Genomic DNA, 25,002 nt, shown 5'->3' on the forward strand with positions numbered 1-25,002 from the left:
ATTTTTATGATTAAAATTAATTTTTATTCCATCAGCATAAATAAAATGTGTTTTGATTTAAAATAAATTATATCAAGATAAATAAACACTATGGCAACAGTCATTTTGTCGTTTCGTAATTGTTAACATTCCAAGATTTGTTGTCTCTTCCGTATTTTTGAAATTTTAGAATTGTTTGAGACAGTTAATTAAGAAGGAAATGACTATGACGGACAACGATGATGTTGGGTATGTTTTTTTTTATAACGTTAAAATCATTTACTTATTGGAGAGGTAAAAATGCATTATTTAAGATTTCCTGGGAAGCAACATGTAATAAATGGCATTAAGGATAGTAAACGGCTAATTTGAATTATATGATTAATATGATTCATTATTCCATAAGAATCAAATTCAATTGTGTTATTGATTAAAAGCAGATTTTTAAACGCAGGAAATGTCAGATTTTGTTAACATTAATTTTGGTTCCAAAATGGTGGTTGAAATTTGCGTACTTAGGGTTGATACCGATTTCTTCATTACATTTTAAGTATTATAATTCATGAATTTACTCATCTACGTTACTTTATTAGTTTAATTATGAAATTGTCTCTGATAATCATAAGCTAAATTAACTGTATTCATTTAAAATTCGCAAAAATGTTTTAGTCGAGTCAGCTTTCTGATTGTAAGTTAGTGAAACTCTAAAATATGTATTTGTAGCCTAATATAATTAATTTTGGTAAATTCTGAGATGGTATTATACTCGGTGCTTATTTTAAGAGTCTGTTTATTCATAGGTGTTTTATGTAGGCATCTAATAAAATTAGTTTAACTTGTGTAAAATCATATCCTCACAAATAATAGTTATTTGAAATATATTAAATTAAAGCTGGGAGCTGTAAACATAAAATAAGATTCTATATGTACATATATGAAAACATAAAATCATGTACACATACTTACTAGGTAAAATTTTAGTTTAAAATTAGTTGTTAAATTGAATGTTTTACACAAGCAAAATAATATAGGCATTTCACAATAAGTTTAATCTTTATATGGTGTATGTAGAGTGATTTTCATTGCTTTCTTAATAGACTAAAGTCATTTCCTCCAATAGTGTATGTCTTAAATCATATCTTAAATCTCATTTGTAAATTTTTTAATTGCTTGTTAATTAATTAGCAGATGGTTATTGGATCTTCTAGGAATAATTAGTTATGTATAGAAGCTAATAATTGTACTCTTAGCTTTGTGAATGCTTTCAGCAGACTAATATTATTATAAATACAGTCTGTATTGTATTTGGAATTTTATAAAATTGAACTGTTTGACATTACACAATTTTATTTTGTGTTGAAGACATTTAATCTATTTAAAAAAAAAAAAAAAAAAAAAATTAGGTTAATCTTTGGATTATGGTAACTCGGCGATTTTGTGGCGACCAACCCTGCTACAGTAACCTGCTATTTTTTGTTTAGACGCCATTTTGTTTTCACGAAGTAAAGGCATGTTTTTTTTAATCAACATTTTTTTCCAACAATCTGCTAGCCGAATTACACTTATGCTAGAACTTTTATGGAACAAAAGTGCTTAATCATGACGAAAATTAGGTGCGAAATTGGGAGAAAGTGCAGAGTTGCAAACTGCTTGCAGCGCGTTTCTAAGAATTGCACATACACAGTATCCATGTACATGTCGACCTATTTTCACTTAAAAAAACATCCCATAATTGCACAAAAATGGCATTGCTCACACTCTTGACTTTATCCATGTACACCTTATCGCCTTACCAAAATGTCGCCAAACTACCTGTTACCATATTCCAAAGATTAGCCAAAAATGGTTACTTATTATGCCCTCAACCGCGTTGCCATCACTAAGCAGAGTGGCAGTTATGGATAAACATGACATCACAGCACCCTCGTAACATCTGCGTTTTAGTTTGATGTATATTGATTTTCAATAAACCATCTTTCATTTTTATGGATATAAAAAAATTAACAGTTATTGCTGTATTTTCTCTTGCATTTTGGGGAAAAAAAAAAAAAAAAGAGTTCATAGGCTGTAGAATCACATTTGTCTGTTTTCTTATTTGTGAAGCTTAGCTGCCTGAATCTATGTGCACTGATTTAGGTTATTTTTTAGTACTTTTAACTGGAAAGTTATATATGTAATAAATATACACTCACGTTTGTGAAAATTGCAACACCATGAAGGACTTACGCGAGTGAGCTGAAATTTTCAGGAAATGCAAAGTAGCGCATGATATGCAAATGATTAGCGCCCTCTGAACGGCTGATGGATCCGAATAAATAGACGGCTGTAGCGAGGCGTGTATGGTTATCGGTGGTTATCTGCTAGTGGTAAACATTAACTCAATCTGTACTTATGCCTCGTCGACGAAAGAGAGCGAGATTTGAACAACTTACAGAGTTTGAACGAGGGAGAATCATCGGCCTTCGTGAAGCTGGATTGTCGTATCGTGCAGTAGCCTCTCGTGTGCAGCGTAACAGCAGCACAGTGATGCGCTTTTGGAAGCAGTGGACAGACGAGTGTCGGACAACTTGGAAATCCGGGAGTGGACCCCGAAATGTGACGTCAGCTCACGATGATAGACACGTGGTCCGCATGGTGCGGACGGACCGTACAGCTTCCTCTAGACAATTGGCAGCACTGTGGTCAATAGCTACAGGTGTTTCATTGTGTGCTTCATCAATTCGTAGACGTCTGCTGCAGTGTGGACTGCGCGCACGGACTCCTTTATACAGGATCCCCCTAACGCACGACCATCGCCGCCTGCGGCTACAATGGGCCAATCAGCATAGAGACTGGCGTGCTGATTGGCAGCATGTCGTGTTTTCTGACGAATCCCGCTTTAATTTGTGGTACCATGATGGCTGCATTTGTGTCAGACGCTATGCCGGTGAACGCCACCTTCCGGAGTGCATTATCGAACGCCACAGTGGACGAACACCCGGAGTTATGGTCTGGGGCGCCATAGCATATCATAGACGATCTCAATTGCTACGAATTGTGGGCAATCTGAACAGCAACCGGTATATCTGTGAAGTTCTACAGCCCGAAGCTGTTCCCTTCCTTCAAAGCTTGCCAGGCGCTGTATTTCAACAGGACAATGCCCGCCCTCATGCTGCTCGGATTGTTAAATCCTTTGCAGCGCAGCAGGTACAGCTTCTTCCTTGGCCTGCGTGTTCCCCGATATGTCGCCAATTGAACATGTGTGGATGTCATTGGTCGGCGTCTTGCTCGTGATCCTCGTCCTGTTGCATCTGCAGACGAACTTTGGGTACGTGTACAAACGATATGGAATGCTCTTCCTCAGTCAGACATTCAAACTTTGTTTGACTCCATGCCACGTCGTGTAGCAGCACTTATTGCGGCGCGTGGTGGCCACACAAAATACTGATTCTGATCTCTTGTTCTTGTTTGTTTGCTTTGAACATTTAATCATTTATTTGTACCACTACCACTCAACTGTGTATTAAATTGCATTCAATTATGACGATTCCTTCTTGGTGTTGCAATTTTCACAAACGTGAGTGTATATATAAATAATTATAATCCCCAAAAATTTTGTACACACATTTTTATTCCATTTACACTTTTCTTTTTTGTTTTCAGAAAATTATTTGTTGGTGGTTTGAGTTGGGAAACAACTAAAGGTATGTTTTTTAATACTTGATTTTATTATGTAGTAGTTTGAAATGTATTATTAACATTGTAGTAAATTAGATATTAAAATTTTTCCAGACATACTTGCTCTTTATGCAGCAATATGAACAAAATTTAAATTATGTAGCAAATATATCGGGAAGCAAATAATGAAGATTTCAAAAATTAAATGCCACAAGTTAAATTTCACTGTAACCTTAAATAAGTTATTGTCATATGCTTCATATAAAGTATATCCAAATGGAACATTAGTTTCTATACTTGGCTACTCATTTATTGTAGCCTCAAAATTTTCTAAGACCGCTGAATACTGGGAATATGACCTTGATTTGAACCCAGGCAATGAGCTAATTACATGGTTGGTTTTGCAGTTTTCCCATTGCTTAACGTGAATATGAGCCAGTTTCCGTTAGAGAGTTTTCCATGAAGGCATCCCTCTCCTTTGGCAGATGGTCATTGTGTGCGTTTCCATATTCAAATAATTAAACCTAAACTATTTATTGCAAATCAATAATTGAAAAGAATGAATGATTGGTACTTTTCTGTTTTGCCGGTGAAAGCGATAAAGTCACCAGTAATGGTGCAACCAATGCCAAACGAAATATCCTTGCTGCTAACCTTTTACTTTTACATTTTCAAAACTAGTCGCAGCCATTTCTTATCAGATCGATTGTTTCGTTCAATACTGGCATACAGTTACATAGAATTTTTACCAGATAGTTCAATTTTATGCCCTAACGCCATTTGTGGGCAGTAATTAAGCCAATTAGGATGCAATCACACTGCTCACCTGATAGCGAAAATATAGAAAATGCAAAATCAAGGGTTAAATTCATCAATTCTAATGAGAATGTGAAGTAAAACACTGCGGGTTTAATTTCTGAGTAAGCTATTCGTACGAATTGAAATAATTCTTGCATTTAAACTAGTGGCTAATCTTTGGAATATGGTAACAGATACTTTGGCGACATTTTGGTAAGGCGATAAAGGTTACTAGCTAGGACTTTAGCAGTGTACAAGGATAAAGTCAAGAGTGTGCGCAATGCCATTTTTGTGCAATTCTGGAATGTTTTTTAAGGGAAAATAGGTCGACGTGTACATGGATGATACCGTGTATGTGCCATTCTTATAAACGCGACAAGCAGTTTGCGATTCTGCACTTTCTCCGAATTTCGCACCTAATCTTCGTCATGATTAAGCACTTTTGTTCCATAAAAGTTCTAGAATAAGCTTAATTCGGCTACCAGATTGTTGGAAAAAATGTTGAGTTAAAAAAAAAAAAAAAATGCCTTTACTTCGTGAAAACAAAATGGCGTCCAAACAAAAACCAGCAGGTTGCTGTAGCAGGGTTGGTCGCCAAAAAATTGCCAATTTACTATAATCCAAAGATTAACCAAACTAGTATTCCAAATTAAGATTTAACTTGAAATTAATGTAGATAATTTACTGAGAGAATTAGATTTTTGTAGCGTAGTTTACGTGAGATGAGATCACTTGGGGTCATGCGATATGAACCAGTGAATCAGGATGTTGTACGATGAAAGCATAGTAAATTCTTAAATTAATGTCTTTTTACCAATATATTGTCTTTATTTATTGGCTCTTTTACAAAATTTTAAACTACATTAAAATATTTATACCTTCAAAATAAATAATTCTTAGAACTAACATTTGTCATTTTTGTTGTTTGACTTCTGAATTAGTATTTGTCAACACCTTTTATGTGTATACTGTGTGTTTTCGCCAATAAAGTCTACTTGGCGAGATTAGCGCCGTCGAAACCGAAAAGTACCAAATGATTCTTTTAGTGCTGAAAAATGTAAATTTTTCTACACCTTTATAAATGTAGTGTAACTTCTTTTAGAAAATATCTTCCATATTGAGTGAAAAGGAGATAAAAATTTAAATAATGTTGGGATAGCAACAGAATAGTGATGGTTTGAATTAGTGAAACTCTACAACTCTTGATGTTAATATTAGTCCAAAATGCTGAATTCATTGGGCAACATCAAAATTGGAAACAATTTTTTTTTTTTTTTTTTTTTTTTTTAAACCTGTTCTTAAATTATCAGATCAAAAGAGTAGCATGATCTGAGGGCAAGATGGGAACCAGCTTTTGTTTTAGCTCTTGTTAAGTACCCTATCACCTAGTGTGCCTGAACAATATGCAGTATGTGGTGCTGTAGTAAAATATGGATAAATATACATATTTTAATTCTTTTTTAAATTGGTAACCCATGTAAAGAGATAATTAAGATTATGGCTATGATTAGATTGGAATTCATTATCATCCATATAAAAAGCAGTAGGTTCTGTATGGGATGCCATACTAACTCAAGCAGGATAATAGATAAACTTTAACTTGCCCATATCGTAAGTGCCAAAAGCCTAAAATCTGTGCATGTAAAATTAACATTTATTGAGAAACCTAATTTGCAGTTGGAATTTATCTACTAATTCAAACACATAAAATCAGTTTCATGATGACACTCTGAATTTATTATTGAAGAATAGGACACAGAAGAATGTAAATATCTTAAAGCATCGCAGACATCATTAATTATTTATTGACAGAATGCATGTAGAATTTTATAGGACTTCATAGGTATGAAAAATGGCTATTTGTTTTTTAACCAAACTACACTGCTTGGTTGACCACATTTGAATCTGCTGCCTTGTGTCAAGTAAAAAATGATGCAAAGAGTTTGCCTGTAGTGTCCTTCTAAATTTACATAAAATTTCATCATAATAAGGTATTTGACAAGGAATGCAGTTTTCATGATGGACAAATATTAAAGATATTCACAGGTTAAACAAATGAATCATTTCATTAAAAGGCACTAGATTTTTTTTCTTCAGAAAGCAGAGCTGATGAGAAAGAAGTGCTGTAAATGACATCCTTCTCTGGCCTGCCTCCATTCAGTGAGATAAAGGGGTAAGAACATAGAAGTAAGAGTGTGAGCAATCCCAGAAATGGATCATTTATAGTCTCTTAGCCAGCTTTCATTGCCAGTCAAACTGGAACTCGGGAGTGAAAAAAAGTTAGGGCTTGTCTTCACATTCCCTTCAGCCATTGAAAAGAAAGCCATATCACAGCATCGAAGCCTTGAGTTACTGATGTGCATGATATGTGTCCATTTTAGAACCAGTCTGAGGTTATCTATCATAACTTGTTAATACACTGTCTTGATCTTATACTACGTTCACAGTTGTCACATTTATGATCTACCATTACAATCTGAAATTTTTATTATGATATTTTTAAAATTTTGTCACTTTCATGATCTGCTACTACATTCTTTGAATTTTAGCCTAATAGTTCCATAATTTTGGTACATTCACTCTACGTAACTGTAATATTCTCGTACTCTGCAAGGAAACGAGAAAAATCGCTTAACTCTAAATAGAGGAATGAATGTAATCAAAAACTGAGTATTGACATATAAGATGCACCCCATTTTCAGACCTATTTAAAAAAAAAAAAAAAAAGTATACTTCATATGCCGGCAAATACGGTAATTAATTTGTTGGGAAAACTTGTTCAGAAAAATATAGGTATTTGCATAATATCGCAACCACCTTAGTAAAAGTATCAAGTTCTGGCAACCATGTGCATAACAGTTCTTAGGTAACCATATACATTATAAGTTACAGTCTAAAAGTTCACCATATCATCTTTTCTTTCGTAAAAAATCGCTAGACTGCACAAGGGGGTGAGTTGCGCAAATATGCAGTTACCAAAATATACTTAATTGGGCTAGATCAGAAATAGATTAGTCTTTTTTTTATCCTGTGCACTATATATAAATTATGTAGAGCAGCTTTTGTTTACAATGTGATTTTTATATGAAAAAATATTACCATAAGAAGACCATTTGGCTATTATATAGAAATCATGGGTGAAGGATTGTATGAAACTATACTTGATTTTCTGAGAAATAGCAACTTAGACCAGCGGTTCTCAACCTTCTGATCATCTAATCAAAAATTGAAAAACTTTAGTACCACCACTACTACATTTTACAATGATTATTTTTCATTTATTCTATAGAAATATTAAAAATTATTTTGCCATTTGCGCTACCTGTTGACTATTTGTATTAACTATGCACACATAGAAATATTAGATTAAAAATTGGTTATCAAAATTTAAGCTGTAATACTTTGATTCTAATATTGAATGTGAAATTTGAGCCTCTTTAAGAGAGATCAGTTTCTTTATGTCTGTCACTTAGTTTTTAACAGTAAATTAGGATTCACTCATAATTTTGTTCTGTATTTATTTTTGAAATATAACATGGAAGAATATCCTTATTCACTCAAATGGGTTGTGCGAAAAGGCAATAAAAATTTAAAATAGCTTTATTTGAAATGCATTTAAATTCTTTTTTTTTTCGGTTCAACCAAAAGTTAACAAGTGTGTTATTTTTGAAGTCTTCATTTAAAGTTTGATCGCAGGAGATTTAACAAGTGTTATTTTTGAAGTCTTCATTTAGAGTTTGATCGCAGGAGATTTCTGTGATCAAGTCGTTCTGTTTCTTCATGAGATAAAGTTACAGGTACATTTGAACAAAATGGATTTCTACTCAATTTTCCTATCCATAATCCTCAGGAAAATACATGTTCAAATTATTTATCAAAGAAAAACAATGATTTTTAATGGCAGATCCTAATTGTTTTATTTTCAAATTATTTTCTGTTAGAAAACTTTCTAAAAGTGGTACACCGCTTAAAATATTATTAGCCTAAGTTTTTTTTTTTAATATTGCATTTATTTTATCTTTCCTTGTAATCTTAAATTTAACTCATTTAACTTTATAATCCAAAAATATCAGCTAAATATGCTGAATCTGCCAGCCATAATTCTCTAAATAAAAAATTTTGCATCACAGAGAAAAATTTGAAATTCTGATCAAAGTTCAAAAAGACGATTTAAAATTTTGCCTCTTGATAACCATCTTAAACTGGAATATGACAAAGCCGTATCATGTTCACTGCCCGTCCCTTGGCATAAAATTGCAAATATTTTTGAATTTAAAGCACGACTGCTAATAAAATTGATAATTTTCACAGCTTGATTCAAAATGATTTCCAGGTTTTCAGGGATTGTTTTCTCTACTAAAGTTTCACGATGAATGGAGCAGGAAGCAAATTAGTTTCAGGTGCGACTTTCTTCATTTGAAAAATAACACCGCAATGTTTTCTCTTTAAAGCTGGAGCTTCGTCACTGCAAACGGCAATACGCTTATTCCAAGGAATATCAATCTCAGACGTAAAATTGTCAGTTACTTTGAAAATTTCATTTGCAGCTGCTATGTCATGAATAGATTTACAAAATAAGTGCTCTTCGGCAATTCGTTTATCTTCCTCCAAACGTACGTAAACAAATTATTGAAACAAAGTCTGTAATATCGGTATTTTCATCTAATTGCAATGGGAAATACTCAATGTGTTTTATTTTTTGAATAAGTGTCTCTTTTATGGAATTTGCCCTTTCATGATTTCGTCAACTTACTGTATCATTTAATAACAAAATATTAAAATTCATTAGCTGCTTTTCATTTCAAAATGTTAGAACGATATCTTTAACTGCTGGTAATATAAGGTTTTCTCCAATAGTATGAGCCTGCTGAGTCTTGACAATTCTTAGGCTTACTGGGTTTCCAAAGCTTTTTCACTTGAGGTAACGAAACCTTTCATTACTTGTTTACTAATTTTGAATGCCGATAGTTTCCTTTTAAAATATTCTCAGATTTATCCTTTAAATTGTCATACTTAGATTCAAGATCATTTTTAAGAAACGGTGGTTTCATGCTTTGGATAATAGTTCACTGCAAACACACTGAGGTTGAGGGTCCATTTCATCTCCATTCCGAATAAACCCAATTGATAAATAACTTTCATTATATTTTCTACAAACTATTTTCCTTTTCTTTTCAGTATTCGTAATGCTAGTAGATTGTCCTGGATACATCACTTGCGAATCAGCAGTTTTCCGCTTAGTAAATTGTAGCCATTTTTCCCGTTTTATTTTAGAATTTTTACAGCTCTCTGTGAAAGTTCTAAAATTTTCTCTATTGTATTTGCTCCATAGAAAAGATCATCTACATAAAGTGCCGAGTCAAGCATTTCACAAGTTTCGCTTTGTTCAAGTTTATATTTTCTAATGTGGTATTTAATAGTCACAGCAAGGGTAAATGGGCTTGATGTCACTCCAAAGGGCGAGTCATTCGTAAAATTTTGTAAGTTTTTGAATCACTTTCATCTGGAAACCAGAAAAAACGTAAATAGTCTCTATCCTCTTCCACTATTCCTGTGGTCAAAAATGCTCCCTGAATATCACAGCTGAATACATATTCATATTTGCGAAATCGCAAGATTACATCCAAAATTCTGGGATTTAACGGTGGCTCAGGATTCAAGCATTCATTAAGAGATTTGCACCCATTACCTTTTGACGATGCATCGAAAACCAATCTGATTTTCGTAGTGTCTCTATCTGATCTTACTACAGCTGAATGAGGCATATAATAAGAATTCTCGTCCAAGCTGGAAGGACATTCTTCAACGATATTCAGTTTTAATTGCTCCTTAACTATATTCTTGTATTCATTATAAATCCAATTATTTTCTTTCATTTTTTACACTTAAAGTTACGAAATCTTCGTTTTGCTACTGCGAAGTTGTTAGACAAGTTTTCTGGTTTACCATCCAAGATTAAGGTAGTTGTATACATTCCATTTTCATATTTTAAATTACTTTCGAATTGATAAATAAATTCCTCATTAAATTAGAAATCTCCGCTGTGAGTATCATTTATCCCCATTGAATCTGCCAAAATTGTGTTACTTTTTCATTTAATGCGGCGCAACATTCAGTTTTCATAATAGAAATATCCCAATTCGCATTTAAATCTGATGGAGGGATTTAACCTTGAACAACCCTTCCAAACAGAGTATCAATCAAATACAAAGATTTCTTAAATTGCTCTTTTTCTCCAGTATGAATATTCCAAAAATACTGTGCTCAAATAAGCAGAGACAATTCATTTCCTGACGATTTACTTAAGTTTGACAATTGAATGTTTCTCCTCGAAAGTATTTGCATTAATTTGTTATGAGATACTGAGATGTAAACTGTGAACCAGAAATACAATCAGTTAAAAATGCTTCAATCCTTATTTTCTTGTCCGAATCACATAAATTACAAAGTGTAAACTGAACTACGTCATAAGGTTTTACTTCCTTGTACGAAGTAAAAAGGAAGTATTGTAATCGCGAAAAGTTTCAGGCAGCATATTTCAACAAAAATATCCATTTTGACCGCTATCGAATGCAATTTAACGATGTTTTAGCATGATATCTATACGTAAAGACAGAATAAAATACTCTTTTCCTTCAAAAAAATTATAAAACTGCTTTAAAATTAATTCTGAAGAGAATTTTTCGTGGTGTCTGTACGAACGTACGTACGTACGTATCTCGCATAACTCAAAAACGAGTAGCCTCAGAACGTTGAAATTTTGTATGTAGGACTGCTATAACATGTAGATGTGCACCTCATATTTTGGTTGTAATCGGCCGCACCAAACGTATATAAATATATTTATAAATATATCCACTCTATTACCGGCTCAGTGATCTCAGTTTCTTTTACTCTTATATGTTTGTAAATTGTACATTTTTTGCTTTAAAAATGATTGAATTATATTGTTTTTATCTTCTGGTTAAGGATTTTATGCCTTTAGTAAATCCGTGTGCAATATTTTTAGAATTATCAGCAATTTTAAAGTTGTTTAATTGCCGCTAAACCTGTTTTTATGGCGGCCATTGATGTTTACATTTGAAACAGGAGACTAGTGGATTTGTTGCCAATCTAGAGAAACTTAGCTTCGCAACAACAAAGATAACGCATTCATTTATTATTGCCAATTAAATCATGCTTAATTCTTTCTGGAATTTTTTCGAGGAAATAAGCGTTTGAGATTTACTTCGTAATTTTTAATATAGATATTTTGAGTTTTTATGTATTTTTGCCTTCTCGCGAAGTGAGAACTGAATTAATTAAATGAGAAATACTCAATTGTCTGTGAAAGACTGTTTCTTTTTTGTTTTGTTTGCTTAATTTCTTTTATACATAGTTCTAGCTTTATTATAGTATTTGAATAGAACATGTGGCAACGATTAGATAATTCTTTAAATGATATACATTTTGTGCATTCTGAGTTATAATATGAATGAAATATAATACTGTTAAGTAAACCTAGCGCCAGAGTGTCGCTATGGTAAACAAAGTGAATTTTAAAGAATGCATTTATTCTCATGTGGTTTATGCGCTGTCGGCTAAGTAGGTTTAATTCAATCTAATAAGTTTAAATAAAATGCAAGAAAAAATGTGTGTAATTTAATATTCCATACAAGGAAGTTATGGTGTACACATCAGATTTTTTTGTATTGGCACTCTAGAGCCAAAAGTGTAAACAGCTAGACTTTCTTGTCTAATAATGGGTAGTTTCATTTCTACCACTAATTCTTTTTTCAAAAAACATCTCTGTGGCACATTATCTAACAAAATGTTAATCTCTTTACTTTTATTACTGCTGAGCAAGTTTCAAGTAGTATGTCGCAATCATCTGATTTATTGACACATGCTACGGAAGACATGAAATTCGTGATGCATAAAATGCTTACAAATTCCACAAATAATCTTTGTTTTACACTGCTTATATACGTGTCCATTAGAAAGACAGGAATAACACACCATTTTTTCTAAGGATTAATTTTTTCTGTTCTACTGATAAGGGACAAGAGGTAGAATTATGATCTATTTTCGGGTTTGTAAAAAATTTACATTTTTTCACATCAACAATAAATGCAGAAGTAGTAGGAATGTTCGAATTTTATTTATTTTTCCCACTTATAATCAACTTTGGTTTTATTAAATCTGCCATACTTTTGATTAGGTTTTTGTAAAGGATTAAATTTAGTTTCCAATCCCGAATCTGAAGTATTTAAAGTCTCTACTTAAGTACTCGTTACGTTCACGACATTGAATTTCAATCTTTAAAAATTCCAATAAATCAGATATTTTGTTTTCATCTTCTGAATGTGTTTTACAAGAAAATTCTAAGGATAAATCTTTGGGTATTGATTTTAACAACACGGGATACAGTAGACAACTGTAACTATTAGGATTAATTCTGTTATTTTCTAATCCTCAAATATGTCTTTTGCATTCTGAGTAAAGTCTACGCAACGCTACAATGTCATATGATTTTCGTACTGGACTTAGTTTTAAAAGTCTTGCCATATATGCATCTATAATAATATCTTTTTGACCAAAGCGTTCTTTTAATATGTTCAAGGCAATTTCATAGTTTTCAGAACTTAATGCTAAACCATGTAAACCTACCTCAGCTTTGTCTGTTAAGTATGATTTTAAATAACTAAACTTCTCAACATTACTAAAATTCACATTTTTATGGATAGCTACTTCAAACTGAAAATAAAATTCATTAAACCTTAATATATTGCCATCGTATTGAGGTGTCTGCAAGCAAGGAAGCTTTACTGTATTCTGCTGCTCACTTCTGGTTTCTACAACATTTGTTCTTTCAATTTCGCAAACAACTTCGCTTCTTTTGTTTTCAGGATTCTATTCGTGCAAACTTTCCAAGTAATGATGTTATCTTTATAAATTCTTGCTGTTTTTCAGTTTCTTTTTCTATTTCTTCCGTTTTGCACAATTTTAGAATTTCCTCATTAAGATACTCTAAGTTAGCTTCCTTATCTGTATGTTTCGCTAAAAGTTCCTCAATTAAATCAATTGATCTTTCCTGTTTATTTCAATTTCTAACAATTTCATAGTGTCAGTTGCTGCATGTCTGACAGGTGCTCTAATTTTTTTTAAAGCTTCAATATCCATCATAATGATTTAAATTATTCAATTCGCTAAATACTTTTTTGAATATTCAATTTGCAATTTACTTTATCTAAAGGTCTTTTCCGGATTTTTGGCACCAAAGATTTGTAAATACGCATATACATCTAATATCGCATTCGCCTTATTCTAAAACTCAATATTCAAATCAAATAATAGTAAAGAAATTTTGCTTACCTGTCAGACGCAGCAAGGATTCTTGCCTTTTGTCATTTTATCCAATTTTTATTGACGACACAATAAATACATTTACAATAAAGAAGCACATGTAAACTTAATTCGCAATTCGCACTTAATGTAATATTTTGTTACATCACTTACTGTCATCAATGTTTTGAAAAACTGAAAAGAATTCAGGCACACACAGTGCCATCTGGTTCAAATACAGTTTCTACATATGTTTAAAGAACAACCAAGATAATAAACTCAATTCTATGTTTTCAGTGTTTTCCTTGTAAAAATTTTGGTAAGTTTCTGTTATCAGAACCAGATTCAGAAATGTATGTATGTGATTCATAAGTAAAAATGCTTACATATGTACGTACATACATGCATTTCTGAATCCTAATTTTTGGTCATTTTAGAATGCAATAATATTTCCCGATAGTAGAAAAGTACCAAAATTTTACAATTATACTTCACAGGGATGACAAAATTTAACTTGCTTGGAGTGCCAGCAGTTGCTTATCATACTAGTTTGACAGGCGAAATATTACTGTAGTCTGTATTAAGATGGCAAAGTCTTACTAAGATTAAAATGATATTTTTATTGGACTTTTTAAATTACAAAAGCCACCACTTATGCTACAGGCCGTAACTTTGCTACTTGCAGGTATTAAAATAACATATGATCAAGTTAACTTCAAGTAATGTAGCTTCCGACTACACAAGATGATCTACTTAAGTTTTTAATATCATATGTTTAATGTTACGTACCAAACTGGCTAATGCCAGAATAAACTTTGGTGGAGCTGGCAATAGGACATGAATTACAAGCAAGGTTGCCAAAATCTCTTAAAATGTTGCTTTAAAATGTTTTGGCTTAAATACTCAAATTTGTGTTCTCTATTGAAAGAAATAGGAATAAATTTTTAAATCATAATAACTGGTTAATTATGATAAAATCCTACAAATCTACATAAAATCCTACAAATCTTTCATAAGTATCTATCAATCTGTTCTTTTAAGATAAAAGTGTCAATTTAGAATAATTGAGAGGTGGTCTGCTAGCTAGTTAAACAGCTCTCCCAACAACTCACCTTCAGACCTTACCTATTCTGTAATGATGAATTACTGCCCTTCACTTAAAGTGAAAATAACTGGCATGGAAAAGTTAAATATTAACTTTATTTCTCACTGCTGGTGAGTTTGCAATACCAGTGCTCCTACTCAAGGCTACAAATATCTTCCGAGTCAGATAATTTAACTAAGGCATATGTTGCCAAATGTATGGTGATAACTTATAACCCATTAAGCCTTACCATATAAAAGAAAACAAAAATTGTGTATGGTCACTATTATTTTTTTGTTTTCTGTTGTGTACAATTTTTTTAATGTCATGTAATATGTTTGTACAGTATCATATACTTATATCTATCTATCTTTAGATCAGAATTAGTTTTATTCTTTTGGATACATGTAGTAAAAAAAAATTATTTTGTCCATCAAAGTTTTATGCATCATTATAAAAGCACCACTTCATCCAATGATGCGTAGAATTAGTTTCCTTTAGAGTGGCCATCTTGTTAGTTTAATTTAAAAATAACAGGACATTTTTGTAAATATAGAAGGAGCACAAGAGCAGGCTTCTAGGAACACTTGTGATCTGTGGACCACAGTTTGAGAAACTGTGTTTTAGCATATTATCTGAAAAATGGGTAAATCCTGACGGATTAGAGAAAAAGAAGTGTGGTGTGATTAATAATATAATCTTTCTGTTGCCTCTTTTTTTTTTTTTTTTTTTTTTTCTTATCTTTATTTTTTTAATAAGAGAAAATTTCAAGAATAGATCCTAAATTTTTTCAGATTAATTCATTGAAAGTATGAGTTGGTTAAATTTTATTCTTAATGAAAGAACTTGAATCGGTTAAATTTTATTCTTAATGAAAGAACTTGAATCATATTAAATGAAATGTAATAATATTAAACATTTTGGTCTTATATTAATCTTGTCTTTTTGTTTTACAGAGAATTTACATAATTATTTTAGTAAGTTTGGAGAAGTGGTTGATAGTGTTGTCATGAAGAATAATGAAACTGGTAGATCTCGAGGATTTGGGTTTGTTACTTTTAAAGATCCCAGTTGCGTGACTGCTGTATTGCAATCAAAACCTCATGAATTAAATGGACGCACGGTAATTAGAAAATATGGAATTATGTTTTGAGTATTTTTTTTTTGGTTTGTTTATTGAATATAATTGATTTATATGAATTAAGTGTACTTTTATGTTGAAGGATATAGTTAGAAATGTAAAATATTTAAAATTATTTAAAAGTGTGTTAAAATATATGTAATTTACTTTTATTTTTTCATCTCGTCACTTATTAGGGTAAAGTTGCATAAGTTATACTGCCTAAGAAAAATAGGTGTAAATTTTAGGATCTATGAAAAAAATAAAAATTAGTTGTCATAATAAAATCTTGGTGGTAGTGTTGCTGATATATATTTAGAATAAAATTCCATAGAGTCTTTGGGTCTTCCGTACAGCTACTACGTACTCTTGGATAAAATAAATAAAATTTATGAACAAGAACTTAATAGGACTTAGACAACCAGTATTCTAGGACATACCACCTGTCTTGTACCCATCATTTTCATTTTAGTCACTGAATCATATTCTCTTTGCAGTGTTCCTCACAAATATTGCAGGGAGATGAACATATGTGAAAAAAATATGGTTGAATAGAGGGTAATTCATTTTGCTGGAAGAGGCATAGTTTTTTGTTATGCCTAATCTTTAAAAGGTACGACTTGAGCAGCGGTATGACTCGCATAACCTTACCCTAATCTCATACGTATCATTAAAATGTTATTTTTGTGTTATTTTCTGTTTGTAATAGATAGCTATAATAAACTAAAAGTTTATTTCATTGATTTCAAAACCACATGTATTATATCAACCACATTTTATCACAAACTGTGATTATTTATATCTTTATATTTTGTTGAAAAATACTTATTAAATTAAAATTATTGAAATACGATAAGCGTTATTTTAATCTTAACACTTTACCGACTGATCGGCTGATAAAAAACATGTAAACAAATACAGTACATGAGATCATTTTAGAATGTAACTGTATTTTTTAAGGGGTGGGAGGTAATTGTTTAAAATTTTTTTTGATAACTTTAACATTTAAACATTTTTGCACTTTCATATATATATGAAAAAGACATAGCAATGTTGTTGGTATAGAATGTAGATCCATACTTAAAAAGGAAACTTGTCAGCCAAGTATGATTTAAATATTGAACTTTATTTCAGTTAGCATACACAGCCACAGTTTACTTGGTAATTTAGTTGTGCTTATTCAAGAACATTTACATTTTTGATACTGTTGCGATAAGAAGAGAGTGAAGTAGCATCTTAACAGGAAGAGAGATAGAAGCTAAAGTGCACATTTAAAATGCATTGTGGAAGTTCAACAAGAGAAGGCTTTGGTTTAGGTTGCTTTTTAAGAAAAAGGTTCAAGTCTTGAAATTTTGAGTTCGGGTTTCGAATTAGCTACGTCATCAGCATTACGCAATCCATGCAACAAGAATGATCTAGAAAGGATGCAGTCCAGAGAAGTTATTACTATTTTTAGAATAGAGAGGGGAATGAAGGTGCTAGTTTAAATAATAATTTTGAGATTTACATGTTTTTATTTTATACATACATACATACATATATATATATATATGCACTACTGCTATGATTTACATTAGAAAGGGTTCCACCCCTCCAGAATAAATCATTTGCTACATTACTAAACATTTGTATGTTATCTAGATTTTTAAAATTTACCTTTGTGAAAAGAAATTGGTTGAGTAATTTTTAATCTTATGCCAACATGAACTTATTCCTGTTTTCATTACAGTGTCCAGGAAAATCATGCATAGTGCAAATTATGGGTTCTGAGTGATCAATGCAATTGAGTGAAATACTTTTTTCATCTTTTTCAGTGATGGATACATCAATACAATATTTGTATTATATAATATTTGTCATGAACTTGTGATAAATGGCTATATATTGGTTTTAAAATTCTAGTTAATAATATTAATTTTGAATAAATGAGCATGGCCTGGATAAAAACTTGAATTTAAATTTAAGGGGGATGAAGGAACACATATTGAGAATAGTTAAGTGAAAATGATCTTCAACTAAAATAGAATGTATACAGGAAGTATGAAGATGTGGAATAGAAATTAACTGAGGGGTGGGAGAACAAAAAACCCTGGATTAGGTTTTAATTGTTTTCTTTATGCTAAGAAAATTTTAAAATTTTGATCCTGATATGGAATGAAGGTTCAGAATCTGCTGAAATCTTTTTAAAGTATTTACCAACTGTTCCATATACTATAACAAGATGAAAAAGTGAAATACTATTTGGTATCTTTACTTGACTTTTTCACACACGCGCGCGCACACACACACACACACACACACACACACCAAAAAAAAAAGGGGGAAGAGATAGAGAGGTTAGATAGTGATTGTTTTTCCTTAATTGTAATGATTTTAGACCCTTAGCATTATATAATACAGTCAAAAGTCGTTAATTTGGACACCCATAATCCGGAATGATCTATAATCCGGACCTCAAAGCTAAAATCTTTCTGAGCATGCGCCGCGTGGACGTATGCGCATAGGCGTTTTACACGCGCGCGCAAGACATTTACGACTGCGTATATGCGCAAGACATTTACGACTGCGCATGTGCGTTTGCGCAAGCGCAGAATACGTTTTCGCGTACGCGTTTAATGTATAACGGACGGTATAAGCTAAAATTATCTAATTATCTATTTCAGTTAATGTTGATGATTGCGTTGTTCCTTAATCTTCGAATTGGATCCGGCTTATTATTTTTTGCAGACTGTAAGAGCAATTTTATAAAAGTACGTTTAAACTTTCGATTATGTCAAATAGAATTTCCGATGCTGGAGCTCCCAAAGGATCTAGAAAACGAAAGTATGTTTCGATGTCCATCAAACAAAAAACGAACTGCTACAAAAAAATGGATAAAACCATATCCTTTGTTTATCTAACCATTCCGAAATCTGTTTATTAATTTCACGCTGCTCTGCGCGGGGGGGGGGGGAGACGTGGCGGCGGCAATGAACTGAAAGTTGATCTGTCAGCACTATCCTTATCTTCAGGGCAGATGTTTTTATTTTATTCGGCTTATAATTCCTTACTAAATGTAGTATTTAATCTCGACTATATGTAATATTTAATCTCGACTATATGTAGTATTTAATCTCGATGTACTCCGTCTTTGATATGATTTAAATCAAATTCCTCGTCATTATAAATATCACGAATACAAATCAAATAGTTTTCTGGTTGCAATTTTCTAATTTTGGCTATGCGTAAGGTATGCTTTACGCATGCGCGCGTTAAAAGAAATGTTTAATAAAGTAAACAAATATTAAGCTTCTTTTTTTGTAAATTTTGATACCCTTTAGATCATAATTGCTCATTATTTTATAAATTACAGTTTCATATTTTTAATTTTATAATTTCTGCATGCCATCTTACCAGATTTAAACTGATGATCTATAATCCGGAAAAATCAATAATCCGGAATCGCCGAAGTCCCGACGAGTCCGGATTAAAGACTTTTGACTGTATATTAATTTCTTCTTTAAATGTTTTTAATTGATTTTTAAAATTAATCTGAGATATTCCTTTTGTTTATTATAATCACTTATTGCAATTTCAATCAGTTTGTATTAAATGATGTATTAAGTAATCCTTTCACCATGTTTTTTTTCACCCTGTATATATCTATTACTAACACTATGTTCTTATGTTATATTATATATCTATTACTAACACTATGTTCTTGCATCTGAAATAATGTAGACCTTTTTTATGAGACTGTTTCTTTGTAGGTTGATCCAAAGGAATGTACACCAAGAAGTATGCAGAAGGTAAGTTAATTCTTTAAAATGTTCTCACAAAGATGATTCAGATTCTTGCCTAGGCGAATGATGTCATAATTACTTTGATAAAGAGATCATCATAGGGGCTTTTTATGCTGAAAGCAGCAAATGCAATTCACTTGAATATCAGTAAAAGCAAATCAAATATTTGGCGATTACAAAAGAATCAGTAAACCTAAATCTACCTTGAAATAAGAAATTATAAGTATAAATCAGTGAATAATTTTGCTTATCTGACTCAGAACAAAGATTTCCATTAAAGAAGAAATTAAGAAAAGTGTTATTGCTGCCAATCGTTATGATTTGGGAAAATTTTTACACTCCAAATTACTTAAAAGAGTCATGATACTACAACTATATGAGGCTATAATAAGATTTATTTGTGAATTTATTTACATCCATGCTCTGAAACCTGACCTAAGTCAATTACAGAAAATTCATTTGGTGGGTTTTTTTTTTTTTTTTTTTTTTTTTTTTTATATTTGGTGCTGTAAATATTGTGGCTTGTAACAACATAGATACAGTAATGAGTTACATAAATTAAATAAAGAATGTGATATAATAAAAAAAATACAATAAAACTGAGTGCATGAAATGTTTGGTCACATTTGCAGAATGACTTCTTTTTAACATTTGAAATTTTTAGCTATACGCCATTAGAATAGCTATTAGTGTGGAATTGGAAGAAAGTTTAAACTTTGGTTAAACTGAATTGATAATGACTGTAAAATTATTAAAATTACCACGTAGGGGAAAACTGGCTAAACAGAACAGGGATTAAAGGAAGACAATAGTCCACTCTGGAAAATATATTGAAGAAATAGTTAATTCTTTAATTTCATATTTTTTAAAACGATATTGTACATTTGGATATATGTTCAAATGTATGGATGTACAAAATTGCCTTTCTGGCTTTGCAATAAAAAAATTAGTTCATCTTTCAATAGCCCTGGTATAACGAATCTAATGACAGTGGATTTTTTTTTAATGTACGAGGGATTGGATAATTCATATATATAATCCACATTCATGTGCATGTAGTGTTCCATTTCAGATTGTGTATTCTGATGGCTAACAAATGGACTTTTATGCTTAAATATATATTTTGTATTGATGCCATATGTAAACTTTTGAAACGTTTTACATCCTGTATTTAGAAAAGTTTTTCTAATATTTTTATATCTGGTTGTAATTAAAGTTTTTCACCTAAAAACATTCTTAACAAAGTTAGAAAAAAAGCATGAATGCAGTACCTTTAGTGCGGGTAGTAATCACCACCAAAATCTATCATTTTCTGCCAACATTTTGGTAGTTTTTTTCAAAGCCTTCTGCTCAGAAACTTGGTGGCCACGAGTCCAAAAACAGATCAACCTCATTTCAGATGTCCTGTGTAGAATGGAAGATAGCACCAGCAAGATGTAGCTGCAGGTGTGAAAAAAGAAGTCCAAAGAAGCGATGCAGGGGCTGGATGGCAGCGATGGCAAAAGATCCCATTTTAGTTGTGCAGAGTCCATCTGGTGAATGCAGACACTTGTGGTCTTGCATTATCTTGATGGAACACTAAGTGTTCTAAGTTGGAACTCAGTTTGATGTTTTTCCTTGATAGTAGCGTCAACACAGACTAGCATCTCACTGTACATCTTACTGTCAAGGATTTTTTACCTTTTTCCAGGTACTCTTTGTGGGTAATACCACGGTAATCCCATCAGATACAAAGCATGATCTTTTTGTCAGTCAAATTGCGCTTTGCGACGCTGATGACGGGTTCATCCAGCCCCGACCAACCCCCTTTCTGGACTGTGTTGTTTAAGTAAATCCACTTTTCATCATAAGTGCCGATCCGATCCAGAATTTTGTTCTTGTGTTGATATTTGAGCAGTTTAGTGCAGGCCCGAACACATATGTCCTTATTTGCTTGAGTCAACTCATGTGGCACCCAGCAGTTGAACTTGTATGCCAAGTTTTATGCAATGCATAGCACAACTAATCGACATGGTACTAACATCTAACTCCTTAGCAAGCTCTCGAGTGGTGCATAGTGATATTTTTCCACAAGTTCTCGCAGGTGGGCCTTATTAACATAAGTAGGCAGGCCAGAGAGTTCTGCTTCTTGAATGTCATAGTTCTTGTTTTTGAACATACTTTTGCAAACGTTCACAGTGTCATATGATACAACATTAGTACCTAAAGCTGTGCACATGATTTGGTAGCTATTGGTTAAAGAATTGCGAAAGCGTTAGAAAATTCCGGTACATTCCGTATTCTTTTCCTCCCACCCATGATTACACACATTTGAATTTCTATCAAGATTTTAATAATTTGCATTCTTGTTCCACGTGGTCGGTTCATATTCACGTTTATTATGATCATTATGGTTATATTATGAGCGTATGTATGAATATTTATAATAATATATTTGCAGTAACTGCTGGAGTATAGATAAACTTCAAAAATCAGTAAGTGTGTTTTAACACAAATTAGCTTTCTAAAGAATAATATTTGGAATGGCTTAAATAAAGTGAAAGTAATCGAATAGTCAAAATAATTTCATTTTTTTGCCAATGCATGATACAGTACGGAAGTTGGGTGTCCTCCCCTTTCTTTGTAGAATCTTGAATATTGAAACCGTTAGAGTTCGCAGCAAAATAAGCAACGGACTTTTTTTTGTCGCTTTCCAAACTGGATTGAATAGGACTAAACGTTCTGCGGTCTACCAACCCAGGTGAAGAATGATTCTATTCGAGAAATTTAACAAAATTAGAATGAAAAACACTCCATATTAGTAAGTCTCTTTCTTTCCCTTTATTTATTCTCTGAATACTGGCAGCTGTTGATTCCAATTGTATAATATCACATACAGAAGAATTAAGGCGCACGTATTGTGCAATAATGTTTGCGATATTTTGCGGAGCTAATTAATTTTGATGTTCAGTCTGAGATTTGTTTATGAGCACTTAAAAAGAGTTTTACTGTGCGTGCTAAGCAGAATATTTTTCAGTTCTGTTGGGCTATTTTTATATGATGCACATATCGAAATGTCAAAAGTATTATTTAGCTGAAAAATCTAAAGAACGGCTATAATCAATCTACGATCCCTCCTCTTTCTCCAGTTATGCTCGACTATCCGAAATTTTCAGATATTCGGCAGTTTCTGAGTATGCCGGATAGTTAAGCTTTTACTGTTAAAGGATGACTGCATGAAGCAATTTCTCTGTCTTCTGATTTCAGAAATGTTCCTCTTTTTACTTATTTTTTCTTTGCTTGCGATATATGTGAAGGGAAAACTGTTATACAATGAAAATTTAGAAAATGCTCAGAATTTTGATTTAAGTTAAATTATTAAAAATTAATATGAGTGGGAAAATAAATGGTATTTATTTTTAGATGCCAAGGAAACATAATAAATATGGCTTGTTATTATTTATTTTTTCTATTTTGAACTGAAATTTCATCATTAAGTCTTGTAATATAGTTTAGTTCTGCATAGTTTTTTCCCCCACTCACTGTAAACTAATTCTGTAAATTGAATTGTTATTTAAAATTTAAAAAAAAGTAATAGTTTTCCATGGTTGAGAAATACTCATTCTCTCTTAATAAATTTCTCATATTTTAAATTACAAGTCTAATTTTTCTTTTAAGGTTATGCAATTTTGTATAGTGTAATTAGACAGGTGCTTATTTTTTTCTTAAAATGTGCTTGAAAAGTGCTCATAGGTGCTTGTTTTTTTAACTAAAATGTGGCTACTAATCCTGTCAGGGATATCCAAACCATTCACCCTGCAGTCCGTATTAGTCTTTCACAAAGCTTTGATGGCCAAGATCCAGTTAATTCATCATACCACGGCGATGCAACTATGATGAACAGTATATACATTTTTAAATGAGGCAGTGAGATTTTTGTGATTAGATCTAAACTGTTATGAAAAACCTTGTTTTTTTGGACTTTGATGTAGTTTTACCTAACATAAACTTCTAAAACCTGTTTTTAAACATTTGCAAAAATATATTGTTGTCCCAGAATATTAGAAATTTCCTCAGTTTAGTATGTACTTTACTTTTCATTGGATTTACCTCCCCGTTGTCATAATTTATCAGTACATTTTGTTTACAGTTTGATCAGGTGCAAACTTTCTCTAATATGTATTTCATATTTAGGGCAAGTTTTGAGTGAAAAAAAATCTCCAAAATTAAAATTACAACATACACAGAAGAAAAATTGAGATTTAAATCAAATCATTACTGAAATTTTCTGTGGACCAACCTAGAATACTACTGTGAAAGTAGTCACTAAACACTTGATATGCACACACATATCGCACATTAAAATAGATTCTTTCTGCTTTAGATGATCTTGATAATTCACTAGATTAATTTTTTAAAAACAGATTTCTTTTCATTAATTACATGTTTGAACAGCCAGTGGCACACTTTAGCAAAGGCACCTCCCTCAGGAAACGAAAAACACCAACCCATTGATATACAGCAGAGTCAATCACTTGAAATTTTCATCCAAAAAAAAAAAAAAAATCACTTCACGTAACTGGCCATGGAGTGAACAGCGCACTCATCATGTTGCAGAGAATGATGACCTTCAACACACAGCAATAAATCACTTTTCTAATTTTTTCTTTGGCAATGACTGGAAATAGTTGGGAGCTTGAAAATCTAATTGGGGGATTTTCGCTGGATCATCCTGTCTGACCTTTTTGCTGTGATAATTTAATGTGTAGGAAGAATTAGATACCCTAACAGCTTGCAGTCTTAGGTGGCTGAGTGGAAAGATGAAAAGATGACACTGACAAAAATTAATTTTGAAGAAGTCCCAATCTTTATTTTCATGTATATAAAACCATCTTAGTAGACATTTATCCAATTATAATGAAATGCAGTAATTTTTATATACACTGGTTTTAAAAGTACGATGTAAGCAAATTAGTCTGAGAAGCAAAGCTGCAAAGCAAAGGTGTTAGCACGGTAGAAGTCAGGGAAAGGATGAATGACGTAGTTATTCTGCCAAGAGTATTTATATACTAAGTCTGATGCATTAAGTGCAGTTAATCTGCGATTGGTTAATTTTAAGTTGTTATGTAACATGAAAGGATCTTGAATTTGAGAGAACAGATGAATTTAAGGGGAGAGCACCAAATCTATAATAGTTAATTTTCAGGTCACCAATTATTCTTAAAGAAGCCATTATATATTTGTTATATATGTATATACTTTTGATGCAGCGTATTGAT

The 25,002-nt window shown here is 32.0% G+C and overlaps 1 protein-coding gene across 1 annotated transcript in view; it reads left to right on the top strand.

The window, feature by feature from the left end:
- Positions 1 to 86: 86 nt before the first annotated feature.
- LOC118184956 (DAZ-associated protein 1-like) overlaps positions 87 to 25,002 on the top strand; it is an 84,515-nt gene continuing 59,599 nt past the window's right edge. Inside the window, exons 1-4 of the mRNA XM_085817118.1 lie at positions 87 to 228; positions 3,622 to 3,662; positions 15,799 to 15,965; positions 19,712 to 19,750. Of these exons, the coding sequence (XP_085673244.1) occupies positions 200 to 228; positions 3,622 to 3,662; positions 15,799 to 15,965; positions 19,712 to 19,750 (276 nt within the window). The 5' untranslated portion in view covers positions 87 to 199. The remainder of the gene's footprint in view (positions 229 to 3,621; positions 3,663 to 15,798; positions 15,966 to 19,711; positions 19,751 to 25,002) is intronic.

The sequence above is a fragment of the Stegodyphus dumicola genome, chromosome 5 (genome assembly GCF_044657685.1).
Source record: "Stegodyphus dumicola isolate Sdum_Otavi_A_Nest chromosome 5, ASM4465768v1".
Classification (NCBI taxonomy): Eukaryota; Metazoa; Arthropoda; class Arachnida; order Araneae; family Eresidae; genus Stegodyphus; species Stegodyphus dumicola.